General features: G+C 34.5%; 1 protein-coding gene across 1 annotated transcript in view; it reads right to left on the bottom strand.

Moving 5' to 3' along the window:
• RB1 (RB transcriptional corepressor 1) overlaps window positions 1-18,665 on the bottom strand; it is a 165,961-nt gene that overhangs the window by 83,664 nt on the left and 63,632 nt on the right. The window contains exons 13-17 of the mRNA XM_003796681.3: window positions 17,373-17,489; window positions 15,490-15,546; window positions 15,370-15,401; window positions 15,211-15,287; window positions 14,007-14,203 (exon numbers count right to left, since the gene is read on the bottom strand). Coding sequence (XP_003796729.1) covers window positions 14,007-14,203; window positions 15,211-15,287; window positions 15,370-15,401; window positions 15,490-15,546; window positions 17,373-17,489 — 480 coding nt within the window. The remainder of the gene's footprint in view (window positions 1-14,006; window positions 14,204-15,210; window positions 15,288-15,369; window positions 15,402-15,489; window positions 15,547-17,372; window positions 17,490-18,665) is intronic.

The following is an 18,665-nucleotide window of genomic DNA, read 5'->3' as shown; positions in this document are numbered from 1 at the left end:
ATTGCTGGTGGGAATGCAAACTAATATGTTCCTTTTGGAAAGATGTTTGGAGAACACTTAGAGATCTAAAAATAGACCTGCCATTCAATCCTACAATTCCTCTACTAGGTACATATCCAGAAGACAAAAAAATCACATTATAACAAAGGTATTTGTACCAGAATGTTTATTGTAGCCCAATTCATAATTGCCAAGTCATGGAAGAAGCCCAAGTGCCCACTGACCTAATTTATACCAATAAATTGTGGTATATGTACACCATGGAATATTATGCAGCCTTAAAGAAAGATGGGGACTTTACATCTTATATGTTTAAATGGATGGTGCTAGAACATACTCTTCTTAGCAAAGTATCTCAAGAATGGAAGAAAAAGTATCCAATGTACTCAGCCTTACTATGAAACCAATTTATAGCTTTCTTAACCCAATTATAGCCCAAGGAAAAGGGGAAAGGGGAAAGGGAAGGGGAAGGGAGGGGGGAGGATGTGTGGAGGGAGAGTAATTGGTGGGACCACACCTACAGTGCATCTTACAAGGGTACATGTAAAATTTACCAGGTATAGAATATAAATGTCTTAACACAATAACTAAGAAAATACCGTGAAGGCTATGTTAACTAGTTTGATGAAACTATTTCAAATTATATATAATACCAGCACATTATACCCCATGATCACATTAATGTACCAGCTATGATTTAATAATAAAAAAATAATATATGGGACATCAAAGTTTGGGTATGAGGGCTCATGCATGTAATCCTAGCACTCTAGGATGTCAAGGTGGGAGGAATGCTTGAGCTCAGAAGTTTCAGACCAGCCTGAGAAACACAGTGAGACTCTGTCTCTACTAAAAATAGAAAAAGCAGGCACCTGTGGTCCCAACTACTTGGAAGGGTGAGGCAAGAGGATTACTTGAACCCATGAGGTTGAGGTTGCTGTGAGCTAGGCTGATATCATGGCACTCATGATATGTGGGATATCAGATCAGACAGAGTACAGAATAATCAGAGCCCTGAAAGAATCAAATTGTTCCCAAGTAATTTAACTATTTTCCAAAACACAGATCAAGAATAGTAAACAAAATACAAAAATATCTAGTATTGACTAAGGTAAAATTTGCAATACTTAGTATTTAATAAAAAATTATCAAGTAGGTAAAATGCAGAGGACTATCAGTCAACAGAAACAGACTTAAGAAGACACACATGTTAAAAACAAGGATGGTAACAAACTATAATACCTATATTCCATATGTTCAAGAAGGAAGAGGAGAGCACAAACATAGTGAAGAGAGATATGGATTATATAAACAAGACCAAATCAAATTTCTAGAGATGAAAATTATCATCTCTAAGATTAAGCATACATTAAATGAGATTAACAGTACATTAGACACTTCAGAAGAAAAAACTTTACGAACTTGATAACATAGCTATGGAAGGTATCCAAAATGAAATTCAGAAAGAAAATCATTCAGGTTAAAACAAACAAACAAACAAACCAAACCAAACCAAACCAGAGCATCAGTTAGCTTTGGGACAACTTAATGCATACTAATGTATATATGACTGGAATCCCCTAAGGACGGGGACAGGGGGAATCAACAAAAATATTTTTAAAATTAAACGCCAAAATGTGGCAGATGTGACAAAATCTCTAAGTCAATATATCCACACAGAACTACAAGAAAAAGAAACATAAAGAAAATTACACCAATGCATGACATAATCAAATTGCTTAAAACCAGTAATAAAGAGAAAATCTTATAAACAGCCAGAAACAAGTGCCTTATTACACACAGAAAAACAAACAGTAGGTAGTTTCTTCATCAGAAACAATGCAAGACAGAGGACAGTGAAACATTTTTAAAGCACTCAAAGAGAAAAAACACCTGCCAACATAGAATTTTATAATTCTATGCCTAGCAAATCTCTTTTAAAATTAAAGTCAAAATAAAGGTTTTTTTTTTCCCAAACATAGAAAAGCTAAAAGAATTTATCACTAACAGAGCTGCATATAAGAAGAAAAAAGTCCTATAGGCAGAAAGAAAACAGTAATAGATAAGAATCTGGATCTATACAATGAAGAGCACTGGAAATATAAATATGTAAGTAAATAAAAACATTTTTCCTTCTTTATTTGAGCTCCCTGCAAAAGAAGTATCAATGTTTTGTGAAGTTTATAACTTACATTGAAGTGAAATGTATGACAACAATGGCATAAAGGGCGCTGAGCACAGTGGCTCATGCTCTTAACCTCAGGACTTTGGGAGGCCAAGGCAGGAGGATTGCTTGAGGCTAAGAGTTTGAGACCAGTCTGGACAATACAGCAAGATCCCATTTCAATAAGCAGTAAGAAGACAGATGGTGTGATGGCATGCACCTGTAATCTCAGTTACTTGGTCAGCTGAGGGAAGAGAACTACTTGAGTTTAGGAGGTTGAGGCTGCAGGGAGCTATGATAGTTCCACTGCACTACTGCATTCCAGCCTGGGTGATGGAGCAAGATCCTGTCTCTAAAAATAAATTAATTAATTAATATACTAAAAATAATAGCACAAAGGTTGAGAAAGGGAAAATGAAAATATACCACTCTTAGATTCTTACCACATACTCTATGTGAAGTTGTAAAGCAGCATAATACCATTTAAAGGCACACTATGAAAAGTTAAAGACACATATTATAAGTCATAAAGTGACCAATTACAGAATAAAATAAAAGATAGACAGTAAGCCTACAAAGAAGATAAAATACAGGGTGCCCATAAAGTTTATGTGTAATTTCTAGAATAAAAAAATTAAATCCAAAAGAAAGCAGAAAAAGAGGAAAACGGGACCAAAGAAGAGATAAGATAAATAGAAACTGAATAATAAGATGGAGAATTAAAGCCCAAGCTTATCAATATTCAGATCTTCTAAACATCCCAACTAAAAGGTAGAGATTTTTGGACTGGATAAGAAAAGCAAGATCTAACTATATGCTGTCTATAAGAAAATTACCTGTTTTAATTTTGTGAAGGCAAAAAGTGGAAACCTAATAAACACATGTATATGTAAAAAAATAAATTAATAAATAAAAGAAAAAAAGAAAATTACCTGAAGAATAAAGACACATATAGAGAAAATAAAGGAATGGGAAAAATATACTATGTTAATAGCTTAGTTAATAGTAGAAACACTTTTTGCCTTCACAAAATTACCTGAAGAATAAAGACACATATAGATAAAATAAAGGGAAAAAAATAGGAAATAAAATAAAGAAAAAAAAATAAAATAAAAAAAATAAAGAAATAAAATAAAGGAAAAAAATAAATAAAAGAAAAAAAGAAAATTACCTGAAGAATAAAGACACATATAGGTAAAATAAAGGAATGGGAAAAATATACTATGTTAATAGCAATGAAAAGAATGCCAAAATGGCTTTCTAGTATCGGCCAAAGTTTTCAGAGCAAAGAATATTACTAGGGATAAAAAGGGCCACTTCATAATGATTAAGGAGTAAATTCATCAAAGGACATTACAATTATAATTGTTTACCATCTAAATTCCATATGTGAGACACTGGTATTGAGAGAAGTTTTTAAAAAGTGAGACGGGAGTTGTACTTCTCAGGGCCTCTCTAGCCCTTTGCCCCGCTTAGTTCTGCTTATCTCCTGCTCATTTCCCTCATGCACTGAAGACATCAGTCCCTAGTTTTCTCACATTCCTCCTCACTGCCACATGTCCTGGGTGCCTGTGTCACTCCTTGTGCCTCCTGGTTCTTTGAACTCCTTACTTTCAATGACCCTCATCTCCATTTCAATTCAGTCATGTACTTCCAAGATCATTCCTTAGAATACAGTGAACTACCCAGAAATGTTCTATCTCTGGAATACTAGATTGAAACATCTTATTCTCTGAATATAACCTCCTACCTGCTCACCTGCTTTGTCACTCCCATTACACCTACTAAACTTCATTAAAACATTCTGTTTCTCAAAACCTCCACCTTATCAGTCTCCTATCTTCTTTCTGTAGCAGAAAACTCCAAACCTTAACACACCAATCACTACATGACCTCAATTTCTTTGCCCCCTACTCATTTTATTGAATCTGCTTAGCCATACTCCAAAAGCTTGGATCAATCTAGCTGCTCATCTCTTCTAATCCTACCCCCTGGATGCTAGGTGATAGTGGAAAAAATAATGGCACCATGGCAACAATTTCAAATGGCGCCCACTGTCCTCAAAATTCTGACTGTACCACTTTGTACTCTCTAACCCCTCACATATCCATGCTCAGCTCTGTTTTCTATTTTTAAGAAGCCATCAAATGACAACTTTCTCAACTCCCTGCCATGGCGCTCACATACGACCTTACGTGCAATTGCACCTATTCTTTCCATTTTGCCACATTTCCATCCCACATGCTCTTCTGAAAAGCGACCTTGCCACTCTGTTAATAAGAGATGAAATCTATTTCCCACTGCCTTGAATCTGGGGAGGCCATATATAACTGCTTTGACCATCTGAAGACAGCTTCCACTACGGTCTTTTAGAAGCCTTTTGGGAGCCAACTACTACACAACAGGTACAAACACCCTAACACTGTATAACTTCTCATATGAGAAGGCCAAGAAGATAAGATGCCATGTAGAGGAGGGAAAGGGAGGAACAGAGGTGAGTGTGCCAAAGGAGCAGCAAGGTGTCAGACCTGTGAGTGAAGTAGCATCTTGGAAGTGGCTCCTCTAGTTCCAGACACCTGGTGACACCAAATGGTCAGAGATGAACCACCAAACTCTCCCCAAAACCTCTCCCTGGCCCACAAAATAAAATATTGTTTTAAGTCATTAATTTGTTATTCAGCAATAGAGAATACTCATAATGGCTCTTCAACAACATTTAATCTTTACTTCTTTCATAAAAAAAAAATAATCCTCCTGTGACCTCACATGCCTCGAGCTGTGTATTTACTTCTTTACTTCCTTCACACACAAAACACTATCACTGTCTCCACTTCTTTATCTCTCATTCACACCTCATCCCATCTTACCACTCCAGTCTTTGCCAATGTCACCCAGCACTTCCTTTCTGCTAATACTTTTCAGTTCTTACTGATCACTTCTACAACATCTACAACAGCGAAGACTCATTCAAGATTTATTTTGATAGTTCAATGTTTTCTTCACATTCTATTTATAGTTCAAACAATGATGGTGTAATGTTAACTAGATTTTAAATGTAAAATAATGATTTGAGGGAAAAATATATAATCTTTACATATATGACATATACCTTTTCACCTAATTGAATACTGAAATTCAGTATGGGTTTTGAGGAAAAATACACAGAGTCTCACAAAGAGGAAGAGCTTTAAAAATGTACTGAAAAAGGTTCCCACCCCCTGGCTAATCAAAACAAAGGAACAGGAAGCTCTACTTTAAAGATAGAAAACCAACTTAAGAGTCAGTTTCTTACTAAAACAGAATTAGTAAAATACATATATTCAAGTTTTAAAGACTTAATTAACTTTTTTTTTTTTTGACACAGAGTTTGACTTTGTCACCCTCAATAGAGTGCTATGGAGTCATAATTCATAGCAACCACAAACTCTTAGGCTCAAGTGATTCTCTTGCCTCAGCCTGCCAAGTAGCTGTGACTACAGGTGCCCGCCACAACACCAGGGTATCTTTAGAGATGGGGGTCTCTCTTGCTCAAGCTTGTTTCAAATTGGTGAGGTCAGGCAATCTACCCGCCTTGGCCTCCCAGAGTCCTGGGATTATAGGCGTGAGCCACTACGCCCAGCCTTTAATTAACATTTTATATGTTGCTACATTCTATTCCAGGCAACAGAATGAAACCCTATCTCAATAATAAGTATATGAATAAATGAATATAAAATCCTAAGGAGTAAAATAAAAGCTCAAATATATTCATAAACATGCAAAGCTTTTCAACTTTAAACACAATAAAAGTCTGTAACCAAACAAAATAAAAATTAGTCATTCAAAGAAGCAGGAAAATAGGAGGGGGAAGAATGTAATTTTTAAATACTATATTCTAAATAAAAAAGTATCAATAGTGATAAATGAGTAAGAAAGTGGACAATATAGTAAGGACATCATACTAAATTGTCCTAGAAGGTTGAATGCAGTGATTCTGATAAAACACAAGAAAAAAAAAATAAATCATGAACAAGGAAACATGAACAAAAACATAAGGTGGAAAGAACAAAACCCACATGTAAAGTATAAATATTCTTTAAAAACAAAGAGTAAATAGTTGGGTGAGGAGTGTAACCAAAGATGTGTAAGAAGATACACTTGAACTAAAAAATCCTGGACAGTCCAGATATAGCTCTGTCCACACACACACACACTCCACCCCCCTCTTACTCATTCAAGACTTTGTATTGCTCTCCTTCTTTCTCTTTAGGACATCACTTCTGATCTCTCCCCGGCCCCCCTGCCCCGCCCTTCTCTCTGGCTGTTCTATTTCAACAGGCATTGGTTTTTCTTTTCAGTCCATCCCTTGAATGCTGGAGCTCCAGGATTCTATCTCCAGCTTTCTTTACTTCTACTATATTCTCCCCTTGGGCCATCTTATACATTCTCCAAACTTCAGTTACTCAGTAAACCAAAGCTATTGGAGCCAGAAAGACCTGGGTTCAAATCATAACTCTGCCACTGAGCTTGTGTGGTCCAGAACAAGTTATTATACTCCTCTAAGGATTAACTTCCTCATCCAGGATAATACTACCTCATGGACTGTTATGAGAATTAAATTATAAGAAATGCTCACCAAAGTGCCTGATACAAGATAAACTGTCACTAAAGGGTGGCAATTTTTATTGTACGTGTGGGCAGCTCTCAGGCCCATATGTCCCCCTGGGCAGAGTGCCATGGCATCACGCTCACAGCAACCTCCAACTCCTGGGCTCAAGCGAGTCTCCTGCCTCAGCCTCCCAAGTAGCTGGGACCACAGGTGCCCACCACAACGCCTGGCCATTTTTTGGTTGCAGCCATCATTGTTTTTTGGGGGGGGGGTGTGGTTTCAAACCCGCCACCTTAGGTGTATGTGGCTGGCGCCTTAGTCGCTTGAGCCACAGGCACCGAGCCACTGGCCCATATTTCTACTCTAGATTTCTTTCTCTAAGCTCCAGACATATAACATCCAACTGCTACTGGACACGTCTGCTTGAATGACCTATACTTACCCCAGACTGTCAAATGGAATTTATCTTCCCAAGAAAATTTCATTCAACCCTGTATCTTATTTTGATAAATGACACTACTATCTTAGCTCCACAAGCCAGGAATCTGGATGTCATCATAAATTGACTCCTTTCTTTCCCTTATTCACCCTTCTGTAATTAGCTGCTATGTCTTATAATATAATACAATGCCAGACACTGTTTGAAGTGCTTTATAAACATTAATTCATCTAATATGGCATATATTCTTGTAGTAAGATAAAGTTCAAAAATGACAAGTAGTATAGATAATAAACGCTGTAAGACTACAAAGAAGGGAAGAATGACTAGAAAGTAGGATGACTAAGAATCAGAAAGCAAAATCTGACCTTAAAATCTGGCTAAAAAAATGACAGGGAAAGCATTTCAAGCCTCAGGCAGAAACAAACATGGCTATATGAGTGACAGCAGAACGCACACACCTAAATGGAGGAGGGAATGTAGGTAAGAATTCTCAAACTCTTTGGACTCATAACCGTTTTACAGTCTTAAAATTATTGAAGACCCCCAAATTTGTATTCATGTGGGTTATAGCTATCAATATTTACTGTATTAGTATTTAATTTAATTAAATTTAATTTAGTTAAAACAGAAATTTTAAAATCTCTGATTTTTATTTTAAACAATAAACCCATTTATGTTAACGTAAGTAACATTTTTATTAAAAATAAACATACGCTTCAAAACAAAATTAAAACAGTAGTACTATTTGAAAATATCTTTCATATGTGGCTTATTAAAAGAGACCTGAATATTCATATATGCTTCTACATTTATTTTGTTGCAATATGTTGTTTTGGTTTTGATTAAAGTACACGGAGAAAATCTAGCCTCAGGTAGAAGAAGGAAAAAGATTGTAATAGTTTTATTCAGAAAATCATGGTTATTCTTTTTTTGACATGATACCAAAACTCAAGTCACAGTTTTGTAAAAGTTAGTAGAATCAGAAACAATTTCAATAAGTGGAAACAAACTTTTCATATATTTTAAGACCTTGAAATACATTGGTCTGGAACTTTCAATGAACTTCTTACTCATGCATGAAATACTGGTTTCCTGAATTATGTGGTTCTTCTAAATGTTGACAAATCTCTTTACATAATATTTAAAAAATTACATTCATTAATAATACCACTAATTTCATCAGAAAACTAATTTAAGCTATAGGAAGCTCAAACTGTCAAGCTTCTAGTGGTAAATACAAGCATTCTAAAATTAAAACTTTTACTTGAAAACACAATTCTTATCTTTGGCAACCTTTACTATTGGTCATTTTCCTTGAAGTGACAAGTTCACGTTGTTCATTGTCAAGAAAATGCCAAATACCCCAGTACGAATAAACATGATTGCTCACCAGTCTTACTAGTAAAAAGTGTGTTTCAACAAAAGAGGGACTAGCTCAGTTCACAATTCACTCAATAATTTAAGTACTTTTCCTCAAGACAACTATCATACTTTGGCATGTAAGTTTATACATACTTCAATTTTACCACACTGAATATTAAAAACACATATACTCAAAAGTGAAAGATTTCATAAAATTAATGTATCTCACTGCTTCGTCAAGGATATTCTTAAAAGAACTGACACATTTTGTTTTGTTTTTTACTTATTTATTTACTTTTTGAGAGAAGGTCTCTGTTGTCTGTGCTAGAATGCAGTGGCATCATCATAGCTCACTGTAACCTCAAACTCCTGGGCTTAAGCAATCCTCATACCTCAGCCTCCTGAGTAGCAAGGACTACAGGTATACACCATCATGCCCAGTTAATTTTCTTGTAATTTGTAGAGATGGGGTCTCATTCTTGCTCAGACTGGTTTCATTTCTTTCTTTTTTTTTTTTTTAACTAATGGTGTGTAGTGGTGAGGAATATAATGACTACTAGCCAGTTTAGTGCCACTGCCTGAATTTGTGCAAGGATGCCAACAGCTTTACATCATCAGTTTAAATGTCAATATACTGAAAAAGGCAAATAATACCTTAACAGTAATATGAAAATAATTTTTACTACTAATATAAAACCAATAGATGAACAAATACATGCCCACATAAGAGGAAAACACAATTACACTCAAGTGAGGGGAGGGGAAGGAAAAGAGGGCAGGAGGGAGGGGTTTGGGGTGCTCTTATGTAACAGGCACAACATTAAGGGTACACAGCACACCTCCCAGGTGACTAGCGCAACCACAACTTAGATGCTACTTAACAAACACAAACAATGTAACCTAATCACCTGTACCCTCATATTAATCTGAAATTAAAAAAAAAAAAAAAGAAGTAATTTTTACCTTGTAAATTCCCTTAAGTAATTTCAGAAACCACTAGGGAATCATCATCTATTCAACAAAAGAGGGACTAGCTCAGTTCACAACTCACTCAGTAATTTAAGTACTTTTCCTTAAATACCGGTTTCCTGAATTATGCAGTTCTAAATGTTGACGAATCTATACTTTTAAAAGTCTATACTTTTAACTGCTAACATAAGAAAAAAGGAGGAAGCCTGGGCAACATAGTAAGTCTCTGTCTTTATAAAAAATTTAAAACTTAGCCTTCTGCGGTGGCTAACTTAGTCCCAGCTATTCAGGAGGCTGAGGTAGGAAGATCACTTGAGCTCAAGAGTTTGTGGGGCTGCAATGAACTATGATCACACCATTGCACCTGGGTTTGGGCAACAAAGTGAAATTCTGTCTCAAAAAAAAGAAAAATGGAGGCAACAAAGTTTCTTAAAAAAAAAAAAAAGCCTTTGAAGCATCAAATACAGTCACACAACACATACAAACTTTTGATCAATGATGGAAGGCGTATCTGATGATGGTCCCAAGAGATTATTACACTGTATTTTTACTGTCCCTTTTCCACCTTTAGGTTATGGTTAGATACACAAATGCTTACTGTTGTGTAACAACTGCCTGTGGTATTCAGTTCAGTAACATGCTGCACAGGTCTGTAGCCTAGGAGTGAACAGGCTGCAAACATGGCACCATACGGCCTACGTGTGTAGTAGGGTATACCACTTAGGTCTGTGTAAGTACACTCCATGATGTTCGTACAGCGAAGAAATCAACTAAGGGTATCTCTTTCACAACATATTCCCAAGGTTAAGCGACTTGTGACTGTAGTTGACTTAAAGCTCTCATTCTAAAAACATGCACCAATTCCTTTGACCGTCTTTGTATGCTATGTACTTTTAGAATTGTATCCTTGGCATCATAAATGTTAATTGTGAAGGTTCTGAATTATTTTTCTCAAATGAGCACTGGTTTCTTTTTGTCTGTTTTAGGAGGCAATTATCTTTGCTGAACTTAAACTATACACTGTTCACTGGGCAGCAAGTCATCTCTATGCCTATCTTCTAACTTTTATTTGGCAGCTTTGGGTCTGTCACACAGGAATGATTCAGGTTTTAATCAAGAGATGTGGAAAGACAGAATCTGGGCTCTCTTTCTTGGCTCTTTCCCTTGCAGGATTCTTCCACTCTCTTCAGTGGCCAAGGTCTCTCCAGTTTCAGCTTCATTTTAGATTCTACTTTCCCTGGCCAGAAAGCCCGCAGTTTTCCCATCGGCACCCCCACAGCCGGGCCCCCAACAGTCCTTCCCCACACCTACTGCACTTGGTGCCAGACTGCAAGCCTCCTCCCCAGGCTCCCAGCTCCTGCCCTCCTTCTCCACTACAGTCCCTCTGTGCTTCCTGTCCAGGATTTCAGACAGTTGCCTTTTATATTCTTCATGGGTAGTATAGTGGTCTTTTTTGCAGTGAGTCATATGGTAGTCTTCTATCATCATAAGATGATCATGAGCCCCACAGAAGGTTTTTATCTGAGGAATTAGCACGATGAGATCTGTATTATGAGAAGATTTCTCTGATGTTGAGAAAGAAATGGTCTCAAGGTAGCAGATGGGAAATCAACAAGAGTCCCAGAAAAAGAGACCATTTAGAGAATAAAGCACCTCATGTACCTTGGCTGATAATGATTTATTGAAAAACACTGATTACTTTTGAAAATACTGAAACAAAGGTATCAAAATCCAATCTCACCACTTACTGGCATTATGAATTCCCAAGTGCCTGGAAGTCATTTAATCTAACCCTTAATTATAGTGCATTCTAAATCACCTCTAACCCCCCAAATCTCCAGAGAGTAAGGTGTCACTAGGATTTTCAATAGATTGTTCCAGTATTTTACTTACACTAATATACTGCCTGTTAATTTTTCTGGGATGAAAAGAAACAGAATATGCTTTTTCCTTCTTGGTTTATTATTTCCTAAGATTGTCAAAGATGAACCTATTTCCACACAGAATCATTAAAAATACAATGATGTCCATTTTTTCATTAAATTATTGGAAGTGGTACCTATTTCTCTCAATCAACTCTATGTGAATATGTTCTCACCAATCAACAGTTTTAATGAAAATGTTTTCTTGTGAAAGAAAATCAAAAGACTATGAAAGCTTGCTCTGGGTGTTGGTTACATGGATGTGTTCAATTTGTAGAAAATTCATGGAACAGTCTCTTGAGATGTATGCTTTTCTGTATATATGTTATCCTACAACTTAAAAAAGTCATGTCTGTGAAAGCTCAAATATATCTATGCCATGTCCCTTCTCTATAATGCTAATTATTCTCATAGAAAAAATACAGTATTATTCTTAGGTGGCATGACTTATTTTCACAAAGTTGCACACTACCATTCTAGTTTTTTCATGATTAAAATAGTAATATAAAATTCAAACATTAAAAATACATGACTAAATGGCTTGGCCCCTGTGGCTCAACAGCTAGGGTGCTGGCCACATGCACTGGAGCTGGCAGATTCAAATCCAGCCTAGGCCTGCCAAACAACAATGACAACTACAACCAAAAAATACCCGGGGTTTGTGGCAGGTGCCTGTAGTACCAGTTACTTGGGAGGCTGAGGCAAGAGAATTACTTAAGCCCAAGAGTTTGAGGTTGCTGTGGGCTGTGATGCCAAGGTACTCTACAGAAGGTGACATAGTGAGACTCTGTCTCAAAAAAAAAAGACTATTAAAAATCCTCCATAGTTTCATTTGCCAGAGATATCCATTTAGAATTTCAATTCAGAGGATTATGACTTCCGCATCACACCCTGTCATAAGTAAGTTATACTCTTTTTCAAACCTTAGGCTCCCTAAATTTTCTCCTAAGATTCTAAAAATATATATATATGTTGTTTAGAAGCCATGAATACCAATAACTGAGCTAAGAGGCTTGAGTACAAGCAAACTTTTTTTATCAGCAAATTTCTATTACTTCCTTTGCAATTTTCAGAGCCTTTGTCTTTTCTGCAACCTCACAATGTCTACCCAATCAATGCAAGGCACACAGCAAATGCTCAATACATATGTGATAATGGAAGTAAAATTAATTCTCTAAAAGAAATAAGAATGGTCACCTTCAGATGATTGATTGCAATTTCTGGGAGGAGAGGAAACAAACTTCTGAAAAATAATCTACATGCCTACTTTATTTATTTATCTAATAATTTATTTTTACCACTTTCCTTTAATTATCTAATAATTTATTTTTGCTACTTTCATTTAACTCCCCATACTCAGAAAATTTTCTTCTATTTCCTTTTTTTAATCAAGTAGAATTTTGTTCTATACATAGTTTCAAAATTCAATGTAATGTGTTTCTATCAACATCTCATACTTCTCTAACCACTCTGTCTACACGGCAATGTAAGAAAACACTAAGAAATAAATTATACCTTATCCATTAAATAATCTATTAAAAATTAAACCTAGGGTTACATGAGAAGATTAGGATTCTAAAATAACTGATGTCTAAATTTTCTTTATTATCATTTCTATACATTGACAAAATTAAAAGGTATCTACATAGTAGTATACAACACAGTTTCAAAAGAAACCAGCTATTAACCTACAAATCTGATGATTCGTGAAGTATTATCTAACCACACAGATTTAAAGAGCGTAACAGAACTTCAAATATTTCACTATTACATAGCAAATGCCACCTTATTAAAACAAAAGCCTTATCAATAGCTTGTATGTTATAAATAGAACCTAGAGAATATGATTTGTGCCCCTAGAATGCTTGAAACGTAATAGAACAATAGTGTAGATTTTTGTCCTGTTTTTAATAATGGGACAAAATAAATCCTACTAAATTTAACATCTAAATAGCATTATCTCAAAATGTTTATTTTGTTGAAATTTAAGAGCAGCTTCTTTACATTTTCAAGTAGAATACCTGCATTTTAAATAAATTACCTAAATACAGAATTCTGCTTTGTTTAAAGTGCTATGTTTTAAGGAAAGCTGTTTCTAAATAAATCACTACGTTGTATTAGATCAGTGGTTCTCAACCTTCCTAATGCCGTCATGTATCTTCATTGTTACAAAGGGGTCACAACCCACAGGTTGAGAACCTCTGGATTAGATGGTTTGGAGAGCTCAAATAAAACTCCATTCTAATATTCTACTTGATGCTTAGACTACACACTGAAATAACATTATTCATTTGTTTTAAAAGGCTACGTTTTAAGTAAAGCTATTTAAGTAAAGCTATTTCTAAGTAAATCACTGTGTTGTATTAGATGGTCTGGAGAGCTCAAATAAAACTCCATTCTAATACTCTACTTGATGCTTGGACTACACACTGAAATAAAATTATTCATTAAATTGCATATCTGCTCTTGAAGTAGATGTTAAGAAATACCTCTCACTCACAGATACTTTGTTAGCCATATGTACATGAGTATCTTTAATCATGTTAGCTAGTTACTTACTGAGAGCCATGCAAGGGATTCCATGATTCGATGTTCACATCGTTCTAAATGTTTTATCATTTCTCTTGTCAAGTTGGCTTCTGCTTTGATAAAACTTTCAATCACTTTGTAAAAATCAAAGGCTTTTAAATTAAGTACATTCAGAATCCATGGGAAGGACAAATCTGTTCCAGAATCAAGATTCTGAGATGTACTTCCTAAAAATGAAAGAAAAAATGTAACTTAGGTATGAAATGTTAAAACTGGAACTAGGTAGGTATTTTTATTTGGAAGCTTTGTCAAACAAATAATTAAAGCAGCAGAAAGGTTAAACAGTTTTTATTTACAGCAGAATTTTTCATTCTGGAGTCTACAGACTCCTAGGAAGCAGGCTTCCAAATTTTGAGTGTATGTGCATGTATATTTTTCCCTAGAGAAAGGTCTCATGGTAAATTTTCAAGAGTTTGAATGTCCTAAACTTATATTAGGGACAGGCTTACTATCTTACCAGCAGTTCATCAGCATATCCATTTTAATTCTCATTAATTCTTAGTGAGAAGAGGGAAGGATTCTTCAAGATTCTGCTAATTTCATTGGTTAGAAAATGGTACCTATTTAAAATGTGCATTTCTTGAATATTAATGAGGATTCGGTTTTCCTTATTTGTTTACTAATTTAAGTTCCTCTTTTATTAATTGTGTATTTATTTGTATCCTTAGATAAATGTTCCTCTTTTGTTTCTGCAAGTGAAACTTTTCTTTAACGTTTTGCAACATTACTTGTAAAATAATACATATTTAAAATGATAAAAAACACTGTTATTGGCCTTTGTTCTGTTCATCTGGTGGATTCTCACTCCAATCTTTGGTTTCACGACCACAGAGGCTACAGCAGTGCTTCCCTATCAGTACAGGCTGCTCTTTAGTATTCCTTTGGCACTTGACAATCTAAATAGGTACCTTTCTTGGATTCAGTATTCTCAGAACAGGAGCCTAGTGAAACACTATCCTCAACATGATCTCAAATAATTCAGATAACAAGCCACTTAAATGGCTTATGATGACCAATGACATTCTTCAGCATATACTGATCTAAAATACTCATTTCTTATCCTTAACACCACATTGTCCCCCACCCCTGAGAAATAAAACACACCACACCTTAGGTTTTTTTTTTTTTGACTTTAAATTGAACTAAAATGTTTATTTACTAAAATTTAACTTACTGCTATATGTAGCCATTACAACCTCAAGAGCACAGGCCAGTAAAGACATATGAAAGATGTTGTCATTCAGCAGTTTGCTAAAAAGAAAAAAAATAATGATTACAAAATATTTACTCTTATAAAAAGAAAAAATTGTTTTACTAAAATTAAAAAATTTACCTAAAATTTTGAATGGATAATCGTTCTTCTTCCTAAAATAGATAATTTTTTTAAAAGTTTAACTGAAACTGTATTTGTATCGGCATTAAATTTTTTTCTATTATATTATTTTTAACTTACTGATTTAAGCATAGATTCCATTACTCGGTAATACAATCGGACACCAAGTTTATATCGCTACAAACAAAAAAGAAAAAGAAAAATAAGATCCTTTTATTCTAGAAAATCATAATTACTAATTTTTTAAAAAGTCTTTTCTTATAACACACTTTTGACCCTTCTTAGAAATATGGTTACCAATGATCAGCTAGCTTGTCTACAACTCAAGACTTAAGCATAAAATGATGATTAACATTCCCAAGCAAATTGTCAAGAGGATAGCTACATTCAGTACCTTGGCTTTTCTTCACTCCAAGGACTCCATCTACATCATTCATACTAAGGACAGGTTATATGCCTGGCATTTTTAGCTCTTTACAGATCTATTATAATACTTCTTATGACCCAGGATATGTATTTTCAAGATGGTTATGTAGGAGTAAGAGAACAGGCTCTGTCCATAAAATTCAGTAAAACTGACACAGGCAAAAGTCAAACCAAACTGACCTTATCAGTAAAAAGTCTTAAATAACTTCCCCATCAGTCGGAAGAATAACCAAACTTTAGATATACACGCAAACCATATTCCTTCATTCCAAATTAAAAGCACAAATCCCAAACCATAAATATCATGTGCCACATAATAATGTTTTGCTCAATGACAGGCCTCATATATGACAGTAATTCCATAAGATTATAACAAAACTAAACATTTCCTATCATGTATTATGATGTTATAGCACAACATGTTACTCACACTTCTATGGTGGTGCTGGTATAAACAGACCTACTGTGTTGCTAAGTTGTATAAAAGTTTAGCACATACAATTATGCACAGTACATAATTCTTGATAATGATAATAAATAACTATGCTGCTAGTTTGTGTATTTACTATAACATATATTTTAATCATTATTTTAGACTTTATTCTTTCTACCTACTAAAAAAAAAGTTAACTTTTAACGGCCTCAGGCAGGTCCTTTAGGAGGCCTTTCAGAAGAAGGCATCATTATCATTCTGCGCATGCTATTGCCCCTGTAGACACAGTGGGACAAGATGTGGAGGTGAAGACAGTGATATTCATAATCCTGACTTTGCATGGATCTAGGCTAGTGTGTCTCTCACTTAGTTTTTAGCAAAAACATTTAAAAATTAAAATTTAAAAAATTTTAAAAATAGAAAATAGATAATATTTTTGTCCAGGTGTACAATATGTTTGTATTTGAAGCTAAGTGTTATTGAAGAAGAGTCAAAAAGTTAAAGATTTTTTTAAACATATATAGTAAAAAAGTTACAGTAAGCTAAGGTAATCTATTACTGAAGAAAGAAAAACTTTTAAAATAAATTTAATGTAGCCAAAGTATAGTATTTATAAAATTTACATGTACAATAATGTCTTGAGCCTTCACATTCATTCATCCTGAGCAACTTCCAATCCTGCAAGCTCCATTCACAGTAAATGCCTTATATTAAGTGTACCATTTTAAAAATATTTTATACTATATGGGTACACTTATATAAGGCATTGATTTTTCTCCCTGTTTCTTGTTATATAATTCCTAAAATTCTTGGAATCTCCAAAGTAGTAAATTTATACATGATTATTTGTACACATAGAAGTCAAAGCATATACATCAAAGTTTAATAATATCAAAGATTTTAACTTTTTTCTTGCTAATATTTTCTAAAATTTCTACAACTGGCATATATACATATTTTTTTTTGTAATGGAGTGAGGGGTGGTTTCCCATAAATAGCAGCATACATACGCAATTGGAACATAGTATGTGCCAGTATTTTAGACTACTAGACAAATACTAACAAGCAGTGATATAATCTAGACAGATGATAGCTTTACAAGTGGTATTATATAGTACTGGTCATTAAAGTGAACTCAAGTTACCTGTGATCCAATTTCAACACATCCCTGTCCCACGGCTTTTGCGAATTTCTCTTTAAAAATATATCCAATATCCTTCACTCTTTTCAGGATACTTTCTTTTGGATTCACTGTGCAGTTCTTTATGAGGTATAAACAGAAATCAACATTGAGGATACTGTTTAATCAGAATTAACATTTTCTGTTCCATAATACTTAACTTTCAGGTATTTTTAAAAATGTGGAAACACTTCCACAATAACTAAGTAGATAAAACTACTAAAAATAAGCAGATAATAGAACCTCATTAGTTGCTAATGACCAAAAAATAATAGAGTACAACTAAAAACATTATCTAAATCTTCTACTAGGCTAGAGAAGAGCACATGTGTTAGTCCTTTCATATGTCAAACAGAGCCTTGTATATTTTCATTAATTATCTTCAATTAAGAGTTATATTGAGATACATGTTACCACCAAAAAATCAAGTGAAGAAGTAAAACTAAGATTTGACTTTGGTATCTTTTCTAATTTAAAACTGTGCTAGAAAGACTTAATAATTAGCTAAACCATTTATACCTTCAGAAATACAAGATAGAGAAATAGTTACCAAAAAAGTTTCAATACATGTGTCATTTGGGGTAGTTGCTACATCAACTTTAACAATTAAAATAAAATATATCATAAAAGATCCTGTTATTAAAACATACTTCATGATGTACTATCATATTCTATAATTGATATTGTGATATATATTATAAATATATTACAAACATGCTTCTTATCAGCTACAAAGATCGATTTTATTTTCTATAACATTTATAGATAAACTACTTTCAAGATTTTATATATTAGAAAATAAACTTTCTAAAATTAATTACAATTTTCTTTGTAATGCACACATTGTCATTCAAAAATTTTATATTCCAGAACATATTGTATCTTCCTAAAAAAACAAAAAACAAAAAACCACACAAATCTTAGAAACCTATAACAAAGAAGCATTTGCCAAGACATGGAAGCAACCCAAGTCCCCATCAACCCATGAATGGATTAACAAATGATGGTATACGTATACCATGAAGCTATACTATTTAGCCATAAGAAAAGATGGAGACTTCACACATCTTTTTGTGTTTGCCTGGATGAAGTTGACACACATTTTTCTTGGTAAAGTATCTCAAGAATGGAAAAAATGGGGGAGGCGCCTGTGGCTCAGTGAGTAAGGCGCCGGCCCCATATACCGAGGGTGGCGGGTTCAAACCCAGCCCCGGTCAAACTGCAACAAAAAATAGCCGGGCATTGTGGCGGGCACCT

Source organism: Otolemur garnettii, unplaced genomic scaffold, assembly GCF_000181295.1.
Source record: "Otolemur garnettii isolate 467f Iridium unplaced genomic scaffold, OtoGar3 scaffold00106, whole genome shotgun sequence".
NCBI lineage: Eukaryota > Metazoa > Chordata > Mammalia > Primates > Galagidae > Otolemur > Otolemur garnettii.
Note: the sequence above shows the minus strand (reverse complement) of the source record. Positions and strands in the feature narration are given on the sequence as shown.